This window comes from Corythoichthys intestinalis, chromosome 2, assembly GCF_030265065.1.
Source record: "Corythoichthys intestinalis isolate RoL2023-P3 chromosome 2, ASM3026506v1, whole genome shotgun sequence".
NCBI classification, from domain to species: domain Eukaryota; kingdom Metazoa; phylum Chordata; class Actinopteri; order Syngnathiformes; family Syngnathidae; genus Corythoichthys; species Corythoichthys intestinalis.
In genome coordinates this window covers 7,338,875-7,353,136 of record NC_080396.1, presented here as the reverse complement: position 1 = coordinate 7,353,136, position 14,262 = coordinate 7,338,875, and the positions used below count along the sequence as shown (strand labels likewise).

Sequence of the window (14,262 nt, the reverse complement as noted above, 5' to 3'; positions counted from 1 at the left end):
AAGCCTTAAAATCCCTCTCTCAACATTTAGAAATGTCGTGGGAAAGCAATGATGGGAAGAAAGGGAGTAGTTGATCTTTTTCTTAACACCCTATGTTATTTCCCAACACAGAGAAGATATATGAATTGGTGACAATACGCACAGTCATGGTTGCACTTCCCATCATGCATTTGGGCATGGCTACAGTATCATTTACTGAAAGCTCAACAAATAAACTAGATGGCAATATTTAGTCACAATATACAAAGTCACATTTATCCTTTAAGAATTACAAGTCTTTCTATCAGTGGATCCCTCTCACAGAATGTTAATCATGCAAATGCCATCTTGAGGATTTATTGTCATAATAAACAAATACTGTATGTTGAATGTATATATTCGTCCGAGTTTTATTCATTTTTTTCTTAATGCATTGCCAAAATGTATATGATCGGGAAAGATTATCGGGAATGATTGGAATTGAATCGGGAGCACAAAAAAAAAAAAGCAATCGGATCGGGAAATATCGGGATCGGCAGATACTCAAACTAAAACTAAAACGATCGGGATCGGATCGGGAGCACAAAAACATGATCGAAACAACCCTATTTTCCTTCTTTCTTTGGACTTTTGACTGGATTTTGAGGAAGGTTCTGGCTCCGGCAACTGAAGTCACATGAATGAGAAAACATATGGATTGCTTGCTTCCTCGTCGTCACTGAAATCTGTTGCTGAAAGATCAGCAAGTCATCTCCTCTGCGGCGCAAAAATTCCACACAGGACATCGCGGGGAGTGGCCTTTTTGTTCAAACTGAAGATATTGCGTCACGCCAGAAGCACGTCGCCGGTCGCGAAGCTGCCTGTCGCCTTTCCACACGCATTTACATTGACTTTGTATGGGAACCCATCGCATGACGAGAAAAAAATGCGGTATTGCCGGCATTACGCAATAACCTGTGGGAAAACACACAGAAGTGTCTAAAGCCTATCAAGAAGTGCTCAGCCAACAAATAGAGAAGTTCTTATTAATCTTATCTTATGCGTGCACATCTCTGTACCAACTGTTTTTGAATCTGCAGAAGGACGCCTCTCAGCTCTTTGTTTGCATAGTGTTAGATCTGTGTGAAATCTTGCTACTGGAACATTGGAATGGCTTAACAGTGTATGCACTTACCTCACTGAGGTAAATGAAGAAGGAACAGGTGGATCCATCCACACCATAATTCGTATAGCAAGTGTCAGAGCGCCACATCTCTTTCATCCACTGAATAAAAGAATTAAAAAGGAAATACAGATTGGGAATGTTCACTTGCATTACATCTTTTATACAGTTTTCATTCAATGTTTGCTAATTCCTGTCTAGGTGCCCTTGAGCAAGGCATCATTCCCACCAGCAGAAATCAATTAAAAAACGATAAAGGTTTGTGAAGCAAGACTTAGAATATCTGTTCAAATTTACAGTGGGGCAAATAAGTATTTAGTCAAACACTAATTGTGCAAGTTTTCCCACTTGAAAATATTAGAGAGCCCTGTAATTGTCAACATGGGTAAACCTCAACCATGAGAGACAGAACGTGGGGGGAAAAAAACAACAGAAAACCATATTGTTTAATTTTTAAAGAATTTATTTGCAAATCATGGTGGAAAATAAATATTTGGTCAATACCAAAAGTTCATCTCAACACTTTATTATGTACCCTTGGTAAGCCTGTCGCAATATGCAAATATTCCATTTATCGCACGATAAATAAAAATGAAGGCGGTATTTTTTCCGCTGCAATTTATCGCCTCGGGTGCACGTGCGGCAGACGTGCTGTTAAAAGTTCGGATTCCTTGTTACCAACTGCGCAAAATGCATCTTCGTTCCAGGTCCGGCACAAATATAGCGCTGGAGCCAATCGTTCCCATTATATCCTATTGTTCAAAGTAGAGAGGTCCCGATCGATCTGGATCACGTCATTTTCAAAGTATCGGAATCGGCAAAAAAATATCCGCCATGCCTTTTTAAAATATATATATATATATATTTTTTTTTAATTAAATCGTTTTCTAATTGTATTCAACGTTACAGACATAATATGTTACACTCATCCAGAGTCTTTAGTTTAGGCTTAAGGTAGGGTTATCAAATTTATCCCGATAACGGCGGTAATTAACGCAATTAATGCATGTGTTGCACGACCCACTCACGCATTGTCGCGCGCAACCTGTAATGGCGCCATTTTACCCATTTAGAGAGATAAAAGGCAGCATAAAATGAGTAGAGTGAATTTTGGCAGCCTTTGGAGCCTTTTTTTAATAGGCTAAAGCCTTACAATCCCTCTCCCTACAATTAGAAATATCATGGGAAGCAATGTGGGGAAGCAAGGTAGCAATTTATCTTTTTCTTAACACCTTATGTTGTTTCCCAACGCAGAGAAGATATATGAATTGGTAGCACTACGCACAGTCATGGTTCCACTTCCCATCAATGGTCGAATGGCAACAGTATAATTTACTGAAAACTCAACAAATACACTAGATGGCAATATTTAGTCACAATATAGAAAGTCACAAGTCTTTCTATCCGTGGATCCTTCTCACAGAAAGAATGTTAATAATGTAAATGCCATCTTGAGGATTTATTGTCATAATAAACTAATACAGTACTTATGTACTGTATGTTGAATGTATATATTAGTCCGAGTTTTATTCATTTTTTTCTTAATGCATTGCCAAAATGTGTATGATCGGGAAAAATTATCGGGAATGATTGGAATTGAATTGGGAGCAAAAAAAAGCAATCGGATCGGGAAATGTCGGGATCGGCAGATACTCAAACTAAAATGATCGGATCGGGAGCAAAAAAACATGATCGGAACAACCCTAGTTCAAAGTATACCGGCCGTGTCAGTGCTCCGGATTGACTGCGGACCATGCCGGTGTTGTTGATGTGTGGGCGCTCCGGTCAGGGGTGACATTTCACGCGGGGCGGCTATTTTTCGGCACAACACCAGATACTTACAACGAAGTCCGCCAAAACATTGTTACTGATTTGGCTGCTACGAACAACCTCGCTTACACTGAGTGGCAAATTAAGAGCGCTGTGCTTCAAACTCGTCCTGTTTATGAAAGTCGATTGTCATATGCTGGTGTTGTGCAGTAATGAGCAGACGTGACTTGTGTGGCGTTTGCTAACTTTTTTAATGCGCGCACACACTAGATATCATGAAATAGCAAACTAGATGTGCTACGTCCCATGCAATTGGCTACGTGAGCCCAAAGTGATTATGGGACACGTAGTCCATATACTAAATCGATGAATTATAAACCGCCATGTATGAATGGAAGTTAAGAAGGCCAAATCAATCCATACCAGTGACTATAGATAACGTTGCAAATATTGTTTATTCAGTACGTGACACAAATGGATTTGGACCACAAATAGGATGTCTTGCTCATGTAGTAAACCTAGCTGCTAAGAGAGCTGTAGCAATCAACAGTGTGCCCTGCCTCACTTTGCAAACAGTAAAGATTGTTCTCAGCACTTTTATACAAAATTTCTTCAGATCAGTAAGAAGTAAGCACATAAATATGCAATAAAATGCATGTTTATATGATGGCAATTCAATTTTTGCTCGTTAGCAAAAAAACAAAACAAAAAACAAAAAAACTACAACCCTGAAACAAGAAATACAATTGTTATTTTCTTTTCAGAGCATTAAATGTATTGAATCGAATCGAAAATCGTGTCCCCCGTATCGAAAATCGTACCTAACCGTGACTTAACTGTATCGTTGCATCCATATGGAACACCATAGCAGAAGTTATGAGGGGAAAAGCTTAAGTTATTAAGTGCAATTTTATTTATTTTTCTTGAAAAATACATTTTATTTATTCTGTGTTTCTGTGCGGTATTAATATTGTTGTCTTTTACTTAAGAGGCATAGTCTAATGTTTTTAGTTGTGATTTCTTAAAAAAAAAAAAAATTAATTTAAGAGTAAATATTTATCGCGTTTAAATGGGTGTACTTGATCTATTAATATATACTGTATTCTCACTGTTATTGTAATTTTTTTTTTTTTTTTTTTTTTTTTTTAATTGAGGGGGGCGCAATATTATCGCATATCGCAATAATTTATGAGATAAATTACTAAATTACTAAAATTTGTTATCGCGACCGTGTTTGGTCAATACCAAAAGTTCATCTCACCACTTTGTTATGTACCCTTGGTTGGCAATAACGGAGGCCAAACGTTTTCTGTAACTCTTCACAAGCTTTTCACACACTGTTGCTGGTATTTTGGCCCATTCCTCCATGCAGATCTCCTCTAGAGCAGTGATGTTTTGGGGCTGTCGGTGGGCAACACAGACTTTCAAGTCCCTCCACAGATTTTCTATGGGGTTGAGATCTGGAGACTGGCTAGGCCACTCCAGGACCTTGAAATGCTTCTTACGAAACCACTCCTTTTTTGCTCTGGCTGTGTGTTTGGGATCATTGTCATGCCACATCTCATCTTCAATGTCCTTGCTGATGGAAGGAGATTTTCACTTAAAATCTCTCGATACATGGCCCCATTCATTCTTTCCTTTACACAGATCAGTTGTCCTGGTCCCTTTGCAGAAAAACAGCCCCAAAGCATGATGTTTCGACCCCCATGCTTCACAGTGGGTATGGTGTTCTTCGGATGCAATTCAGTATTCTTTCTCTTCCAAACACGAGAACCAGTGTTTCTACCAAAAAGTTCTATTTTGGTTTCGTCTGACCATAACACATTCTCCCAGTCCTCTTCTGGACCATCCAAATGCTCTCTAGCGAACCGCAGACGGGCCTGGACGTGTACTTTCTTTAGCAGGGAGACATATCTGGCAGTGCAGGATTTGAGTCCCTGGCGGCGCATTGTGCTACTGATAGTAGCCTTTGCTACTGTGGTCCCAGCTCTCTGTAGGTCATTCACTAGGTCCCTTCGTGTGGTTCTGGGATTTTTGCTCACCGTTCTTGTTATCATTTTGACGCCACGGGGTGAGATCTTGCATGGAGCCCCAGATTGAGGGAGATTATCAGTGGTCTTGTATGTCTTTTATTTTCTAATAATTGCTCCCACAGTAGATTTTTTTTACACCAAGTGTTTTACCTATTGCAGATTCAGTTTTCCCAGCCTGGTTCAGGTCTACAATTTTGTCTCTGTTGTTCTTCGACAGCTCTTCGGTCTTGGCCATAATGGAGTTTGGAGTGTGACTGACTGTTGTTGTGGACAGGTGTCTTTTATACCGATAATGAGTTAAAACAGGTGCCATTAATGCAGGTAACGAGTGGAGCCTCGTTAGACCTCGTTGGAAGAAGTTGGACCTCTTTGACAGCCAGAAATCTTGCTTGTTTGTAGGTGACCAAATACTTATTTTCCACTCTAATTTGGAAATAAATTCTTTTAAAATCAAACAATGTGATTTTCTGTTTTTTTTTTTCCACATTCTGTCTCTCATGGTTGAGGTTTACCCATGTTGACAATAACACACCTCTCTAATTTTTTCAAGTAGGAGAACTTGCACAATTGGTGGTTGACTAAATACTTATTTGCCCCACTGTAGCTGACAATGCTGTTCACAATAACAGGCATAAGCATGCTTGATACTCTAGTCTTTTATGCGTGCACTTAATTTACCTTGAGCTTGCCCTCGCAGTGAGGAAATCCATCCAAAGGCGGCAGCTCGCACTTCTCCTGGGCTCCATTTAGAAGATCTAATGAGAATAGACATGGGAAGGGAGAGCAAATCAATAAGGTCAATGGGTTTGGCTTTAAAACCTTTGACTATCTAATGAGCCTCACATTTCATGAATGGACCAGGAACAAAAATCCGATCAGGGTAGGTCTACATTCTCAATATGGCTAATTGATAAACGTTCAGATCGTTAGTATAAGTAGAGGTTGACTGATATGGGATTTTCAAATGCCATATCAATTTTTTTTTCAGCCGATTGCCGATATCCAAAGCTGATTGTGTACCGTATTTTTCAGACTATAAGTCGCAGTTTTTTCCATAGCTTGGCTGGGGGTGCGACTTATACTCAGGAGGTACTTATGTGTGAAAGTATTAACACATTATGATATCATTTCACATGTTATTTTGGTGTTTTGGAGTGACACTGATGGTTTAGTAAACTTGTTAGCATGTTCTTTATGCTACAGTTATCTTAAAAACTCTTAATAGCTATGGTTAATGCAGTTATTGCAATTTTGTTGTTTTATCACAATAGGTTGGTTTATTTACATTTGAAAAACCAGGAGCCATTCATTTACGAATGTGATTGCACTTTAGTTTACATATTTAAAGAGTATGTCATGCCCTGGGAAAATGTTAATATTCCATCATTTATCCATAAACGCATGCCTTTTGTATTCATATCATGCCACTTCGTGTAATTACACACAAGAAAATGAGAGAAATTTGGCTCGATTGTCAAGCTAAAACGACCGGCGCCCGAGATCTGGCAGATTGTGTGCGTGACGTCACGACAAGTGAAGAGAGTGCCACCGGCCACTAGGGGGGCAGCGCCTGTCTGCATCAATATAATTCCTTCTAGTGAGGGGAGAATTAGGGGTGTTTTGAGCTGTTTATGCTGATGCATTGTGTTCGTCCTGCACATATTCCAGGTTCCCTCATGAAGAAACACCCCTCGTTGTCAATAAAAGAGAATTCAGAATTGACAGTGAGGGGTGTTTCTTCAAGAAAAAGGCTCAGTGCTTTAATACTGAATGGCGGCAATGATGGCAGACAATTTCGTTTCTAGTTTCAGCGAAGAATCCGACGTAGAAGGACGTAACGAATGTTCATCTAATGGTGACGAGGAGAGTTACGAAGCTTTAATCGGTGATTTAGGTTACCAATTTGAGCCCAAACGAACGCCAATGCAGCGTAATGAAACGGTCATTGAGGGGAGCAATGACGCTGATGGAACATCGGCAGCAGATCGTGTGAGAAACACCAATGATTTGTTTTGCATTTCTTTTTGAGAAGCTGATACACCGTGACTGCAAAATAAAGTACTGCATAGAATAATTATCATTTATTGCGCTATCATAGCTTTTCGCTCTGAATGGGATCAGAGGATTTGTTCTATATATATTACGAGCGATAATTTATACATGTGTCCAGTCCTGTATCCAATGCGTTATATTTTTTTATTATAAAAGAGTACTCAATCTGGCCATTTCGAGCTTGGCTGCTCCCCTCCTTTGCTTAGCCTTAGCCTCCTTTGCCAGTCATCGTCCTCTTTCTTGATATCTTGGGACATTTTGGTGGCTGCGCGTGTATGGTAGGCACCGCATCTCCTTTGAGCAGCAATCTTTTAGCAAAACCCGATTTCACTTGTCCATAATTCGAGAAGCTTTCAGGTGGAAAATGCGCACCATAGAAAACCGTGCCGGAGGCTGTGTCTAGAAAATTAGCCCTCTTTGCACGGACAAACTTTACCCATTGTCTGCGTAGTCCAGCTTTTTTTTCGCGTTCAGGAACTCATGGATACTATATTCCGATATATAGCTATTTGTACACCACATAGCACAGCAGTTTTGAACCATTCTAGTGATGTTTTGGTCAAACAAACCCGAACGCTACTCTCTTGTCGATAAAAAACAATGGCACCTGGCTCCGCCTCGACTTTCATTCACTTGTCGTGACGTCCCCGCCCCATTCGGCTGTTTCCGGAACACTTTCGGAAATGTTCGTCATTTTCAATCTATTTTCGATAATTGCTCATTAATGTGATTGATTTTTTTGTTAACTTTATCAATATTTGTTATCTTGGCACATAACGGTTCTATTGATGTCTCACACCCCCTTTGCCGTTACATACCCTTTAAATGTTCAGATATTAAGATTCTAATGAGGCATGATAACATGCTTTTTCTCTCAAATATATTGTTATAATCATTTGTTTCGGATGTACTGTAATTATTTTCTGTATAAAAATTAATTTGGTGTTCAAAAAGTCTTGTTTCAAACTTGAGTCTTGAAAAAGAGGGGGTCTTCTTATAATCAGGGCCGTTTTATATTCGGGCCAATACGGTATTCCACATCTCAATCTGGGAAAGATCAAATAGAGACCTGTTTCAAGGGAGGAACCTTAAAAAAAAAATAAAAAAATTTGGCCGCTGATTGGACAATGGATCTTCTCGTCACAATTGCGAAAACATCATTTTTTCATCCAAAAAGTGTTTAAAAGTGCATGTGACACGAAAAAGCATGTTTACTTCATAATACACGCGGTATTTTAAACTCCTGGATTATATGGACAGCTTGGATGTGTGTGGAAACGATCGCTATAGTTTTTTGACTCCCGCGCCATGAAAATAAGTGACTTCCGGCTTCGGTCTTGCATTGAGGACGTGTACAGGAGAAGGACTTCTCTTCACTATACAGCCTACTGTTTTGTATGAGGACTAAGGATTCAGCTGATTTTTCAGATTAATAGGTTTATTTTTCGCATCACGCCAGCCAAACGGCTGCAGAAAAACCTTGCTGTATGAGGGAGAGGCATGTGTGCCTTTTTGGAGTTTCAGAGGGTTCCCATTCACCGTGGATATTGGTCAAGCCCTACTACTATGGGACCATTGGATTTACGAGGAAGTGAGTAAACATCTTGTTTTGTATTATGTCAAATACGAATACAGCGATTACAAAGTAAACACTACAAACTTTCTTTAAATAACTGACTACTTACGTTTGATCTTTGATAGGCATGTAAAAAGCTCTCCTCATGCACATTAGCTGCACGTTAGCAGCACAACAACTGCAGCCGCCCTCTTCCGGGGAACGAGCTGTAAATTTCTCTCCGCCGGGCGGTTTGCCGATCCGCAAAGACAATCGACAATCCAGTCGTTGTGTCAAATAATCCAGGCTAGTTATGTGTGATTTTCCGCTTCGAAGACTTTGAAATAGGGATGTCCCGATCCAGGTTTTTGCACTTCCGATCCGATACCGATATTGTTTTGCACTTAAGATCCAATACCGATACTGGGCGATATCAGCCTATCTGAGCATGTGTTAAAGTTTAAAGTTATTTAGCCTCTTTACTTAGTTGTCAGACTCATGTTGAAAAGGGTTTTAGTACTCTTGATAACAACTAGCCATCTGAATTAGGTGAGTTTGAATAACACACAATGGTTGGTAACAAGAAACTGACCTGTTTATTCAGTGACAAACACAAAACATTATAAATGACAAACAGAAATGGCATAGTCAGTCAGTAAATAATATTGCAAACTGTCAGTGGAAAATCCCACAAACCCCCCAAGCTATTAGATGCTTTTAATGTTTCGTGCATTAGGTTACAAACATTGTATAAAAAGCCTCTCAGGTTTAAATAAACGACTATTTCAGTATCAAGTTAACATTTTAAAACAGTAAATAAAATACTCAAGTCCCCATTCTGTATCAGCAGCTTTGAACTACAGTCAATTAATTTAATTTTGCGAATCAACTGTTTAAGTTGTTAAAATTGCTCCCGTTATTCCATAATTTCCCTTCTGTCTACTATTGACATGTGAAAGTTTTAAAACTGTTTAGAAGATAGATTCAAGTCAAGATTTTGCCGATTTAGCGAGTATTTTAGATAAAAAGTTAATTAGGTTCGCTTGGAAGGTTCACAACAGCCCACAAGGGAAGTCTCCTGCTTTAAGATGGCGGCTGATTACTTTTTGTATGTCGCTAAATGCTTGATTAGGTTGGTTGTATTAAAACTTCTTACAGCTTTACCACCACGCTTGACTTTATTGTGGCATATGTTGCACTCTGCCTCTTCGTCTTTGTCGTCCTTTAAGGTGAAATGATCCCACACAGCTGACATTTTTACAGATAAAGTCTCTCGGTAAATTGGGAGACTAGTGTGTTGAAGGTGTGCCGTAAAATGCGGACCGGATTTTAGGGAAACCGAAGCAAAAACTGGAGTGGATTATGTATATAGGTGCGCTGGAGAACACGGACCGGATTTTCAAAAAAAAAACTGGATCGGAAGTCTGGATCGGAATTTTTCCGTGTCGGCCGATCCGATACCGATCCGCATTTTTTTGCCCATATCGGCGTCTGATCCGATCCAAATATCGGATCGGGACATCTCTAGTTTGAAACATCACTCGGTTCGGGTTAGCATGTCGGCTAGCTGTCACGCCTCTTGGTTTGTTTACATTCTCCGAAGCCGAGGAAGGGAAATGACATATGTCCGATTTAGGTGTCATAAAATATCGTTCGGGAGGTGCGACAGTAAAGGTGAAGTCGACAGTTTTGACCATTATGGGGTAATTTTGCCATGTCGTCCTGAGTAAGTGCGTTTTTATGATTTCATATTCCCTTTAGCACACGACTGTTATTTGTCATGACCATGCCATTTATTTAGCAGTTGGGGAAAATACTTGGATAAAAAGAATATCCTGTAAAAATATTGAAGTAAAGAGACAGAAACAATGACATTTTGCAGATCTCTTTGTCGCGTTTTCCTCGTTGTGAATAGTTCCCCCTCGACGGCTGATTGGTCCTTCTCAAACCATTTGTTTAGCTCTTGGGGAAAAATAATTGGATAAAAAGAATATCCCCCCCAGGGGGGCGCAGAGCGATGCCAGGGGTGGCGCAAGCGACCTCGGGGAACATGCTTTTTTTTTTTTGGATGTACTAGAATAAAGTGTACTTGCACATCCCCTCAGTGGGTGGCAGTGGCACTCTCATTTTTAGAGTGCACGCAGAATTTTTGAACTAAGCAAGAGGACAGAAAAGAGAGATGAAGAGCTGTGCGCCGTTTTCGAAAGCCGTTTTCCGGCCGGACTCCCGCAGCGACCCACCGTCTTCTCCGGTTCTCAGGTGTCCGCCCGAGAAGTGCCATTTTCGGCTTGGGAGCGTCACGACGACCGCCCTCACCTACGGTTCTCCCTCGGCCGCAGAGAATGCGCTTTTTTCGGGCCGTTTGCCTTTTGGCTTTGACTTTTAATACAGTGGGAGATGAGGAAAGACCACTGTTTACTTTGTCTAAAAATGATTATAGCGGACAGCTGGAAACCAAATCAATTAAGATGCCAATTAAAGACATTAGACCTCAATCTCATTGATAAGCTGCTTGATTGTTTTTCAGCGAAAACGTGCCGAATATTGCCAACAATCGTCCCGCTTTGTCAGTGTTATATCAGTAAACTGGTGAGCACTGTTAGCATGCTCAGTGCAAAATAACCCCACACCATTGCAAAGGACTAAGGAGGTGATACTGTGAGCAGCGAAAATAAAAACTGTCCTCCTGTCCCTTCTATTCAGTTTTGTTTTTTCGGTCAATTTTTTTGGCATATTGTCCTCATGAGTTAATCAATTTGAATTAGTTATTGTTTACTGATTTTATTTCATTTTATTTTTCAGTGTCCAATGGTCAAAAATTTACCTTGAATGTATTTTTATTTTGGATATGACTTTTTTTTTTACATTCAGGCAACAAAACAATGTTAATAAAGTTATACTTTATTATAAGTTGATCTATGTTACGTTTTTTCTTTAATAGAAAAAAAGGACACAATGTTAGGCAGAGGCGTATTTATAATAGTCATATTATAGACAAATGATACTATTTACAGTGGCGGCAGAGAGTTTGGAGGGCGCGCGAAACATGTACGTAACAGAAAATGATTGAGAAGCACTGGAGTAGAGAGACCAAAACAATAACATTTTGCGGCTCTCTTTGTCGCGTTTTCCTCGTTCTGAATAATTCCCCCTCAATGGGCTGTATAGTCAAACCGATGAGCCCAGTCTCCCGCTGACGTCATCCACCTGTTGGGGACGCTTGAGCCCTATAGACCCTACCCACCGATGTCACAAAATCACGTGCTCGCTGTATTGTTCCGCCCCCTTGTCCGTCATTTTGTGTCTGTATTATCAATGGTCTCAATTGATCGAGCAATTTATAATGCATTTCATGGAAGACCCGGTGCTTTCGGATGCCGTAAACTCACTTGATGCGTTGCATAAAAGGTGTTATGTGGAAAAGCTTCAGTTTATCCATTCGCCAGATCCATATTTGATGCCTAAATCGATGTTTTTCGACCCGCTGTCTCCGCCGTATTTGCCTGACATCTGCTAGCTACCCTGATATGTACAACTATCTTGTCCACACAAAATCAGCCTATTCTCACGAAAGTTTGAAAAACTTTAAGAGCTTGGAGGCTTATAAATACTTCGTTGCTGGTTGGGTGAAACAGGTCCTCGTCCACGAAAATTCGGCAGGAATCTATCTTGTGCTTGGAAAGGTGAGTTACGAAATTTTCAATTCAAAATCTTTTGTTCTTGCTAACATCCACTGTCAAGTCTAATGTATTTCATGTCATTTGTCAATGGAGCTAGGGCTTTTAATGTTTATATGGTTTAGCGATAGCACTCTCACTACATACATACGTGTATGTTGTCGGCGATTAGCCTCGCAATGATCTCAATTGTGGTTGTCAGCCCCAAACCCTCTAAATATATATTAAATGCATCTTACCAGATATAAAATGACTACTACATAATCTGTGGTAATCGTTTGGAGCCCAGTTTTCTCGTCGAATTGCAGCAGCCCATCTTTCTCTCTCCTCTCCGGGTCTCTCGGAATCCGGTAGAACTTCAAGTCTCTCCGTCTATCTTCTCTGTTATTGCAACCGACCGCCACACACGCCTTCACCATTTTGATTATTAATGTTAACGAGCAGAAAAACACGCCGTAAATAGGAGGAATGTACGTAGCCGTAACAGGTAAACACGATGTGATGACGGACAATTGGGCGGCACCAGTCAGGAGAGCGGAGTTGTGACGTCACGTGGGTAGGGTCTATAATGGTAGGCGTGGCTAACCGGCAGATTAAAAGAGTAATTTCTCGTCATCTGCGCTTTGCTAAATTGTTGTATATAGTCGAATCGTCTCAAAATATGATTCTAATTCACATAATAATGCTATTTAAGACTTTTTTTTCTCCTGTCGTATGCTCTTTAAGTGACATTCTTTTCTCTTCTTTTAATAAAGAAATTAGGTATTTCAAACCAAATTTGTATCGAATCGTAATCCGAATCATATCGTGATTTTTTGTATCATAACAGCTATGCCAAAAATATGCCAAAAACACTGTTCTATGTTGACTTTTCCCCCATAAAATAACTAAACGCACTTTGTGATAATAGTTACTTTTCTTTTGTTTGTCCAACTCCTGTATAAATAGTTCAAATGTTTTACGTTGTGTGCCGATTATTATTCTTCTCTAAGGTCATTCGTTTTATTTTGCGTTTTCCACAAATAACTGACTTCATCATTTATTGAAGTGCACGCCTAAAGCGGCCACAAGCAAAGAGCAAGATGATGCTACAGTAGACATTTCATCATTCTGCCAGTCACTGAGGGAGTGTTAAGTCTTCTCCTCGCTGTAATCAAGCAGAAAGGGCCACAGCTAGGAAGCAGCTAAATATAGTTGCCTTCAGATTCAATTATGGAGGAAGTGTTGTAGGTTCAAACACTTTTCCTTCACCTTTGGGGTGGGCTCGTTTTGCTTGTAGCGTGCACTTTTACATGCAGCCAATAATCGAGATAAGGTTGTTGTTTTTGTTTCAGACACAAAAAAATAATGGCTTACTTGTAAATCTCGCTTATGCGGTACTTTCTACCACCAACAAAAGACATTGTTGAAGTTTGTACAGAGTAAACTTTATCTAATAATAACTTGGTTCCCGCACGGGTTTCGGATAAATGTCACTCTTTTCAATTACCTTTACAATGTACTGTCCCTGACAAAAGTCTTGTCGCTTATCCATTTTGTAGAAACAATTGCTAATAACCTGACTTAATTATTCAATTGGTTTCAGAAATGACTCATATGAAAGCTAAAACCCTCCCAAATGATGTTGAATGTACAAAAGATTGATCATTTAATGAAGACATAAAGGTCAAATTTTGGCAAGACAAAAGTTTTGTCGCCGACAGAAAGTAGTGTGAAAATTGAACAAAAAATGTACTTCAAATACAAAAATATGTTACATAAGATAAGCGAATTAAGTAGTGGTGCTGTGAGATTCAAATTTAATATTTTGTATGACTTCCATGGGCTTGAAGGACTGCATCCATGCGGTTCGGCAAGGATTCATACAGAAACATCAAAGAAAGTTGTCTTGCATGCCTCCCAGAGTTCATCAACATTCTTGGGTTTCGTCGTCCATGCTTCCACTTTCATCCAGTTCATGTCTGGTGACTGGGCTGGCCAGTCCTGGAGGATCTTGATCTTCTTTGCCTTGAGGAACTTTGAGGTAGAGATTGA

The 14,262-nt window shown here is 39.9% G+C and overlaps 1 protein-coding gene across 1 annotated transcript in view; it reads right to left on the bottom strand.

Moving 5' to 3' along the window:
• The window catches only part of mgat5 (alpha-1,6-mannosylglycoprotein 6-beta-N-acetylglucosaminyltransferase), a 148,536-nt gene that overhangs the window by 76,301 nt on the left and 57,973 nt on the right, over positions 1-14,262 (bottom strand). The window contains exons 4-5 of the mRNA XM_057855988.1: positions 5,623-5,699; positions 1,154-1,243 (exon numbers count right to left, since the gene is read on the bottom strand). Of these exons, the coding sequence (XP_057711971.1) occupies positions 1,154-1,243; positions 5,623-5,699 (167 nt within the window). The remainder of the gene's footprint in view (positions 1-1,153; positions 1,244-5,622; positions 5,700-14,262) is intronic.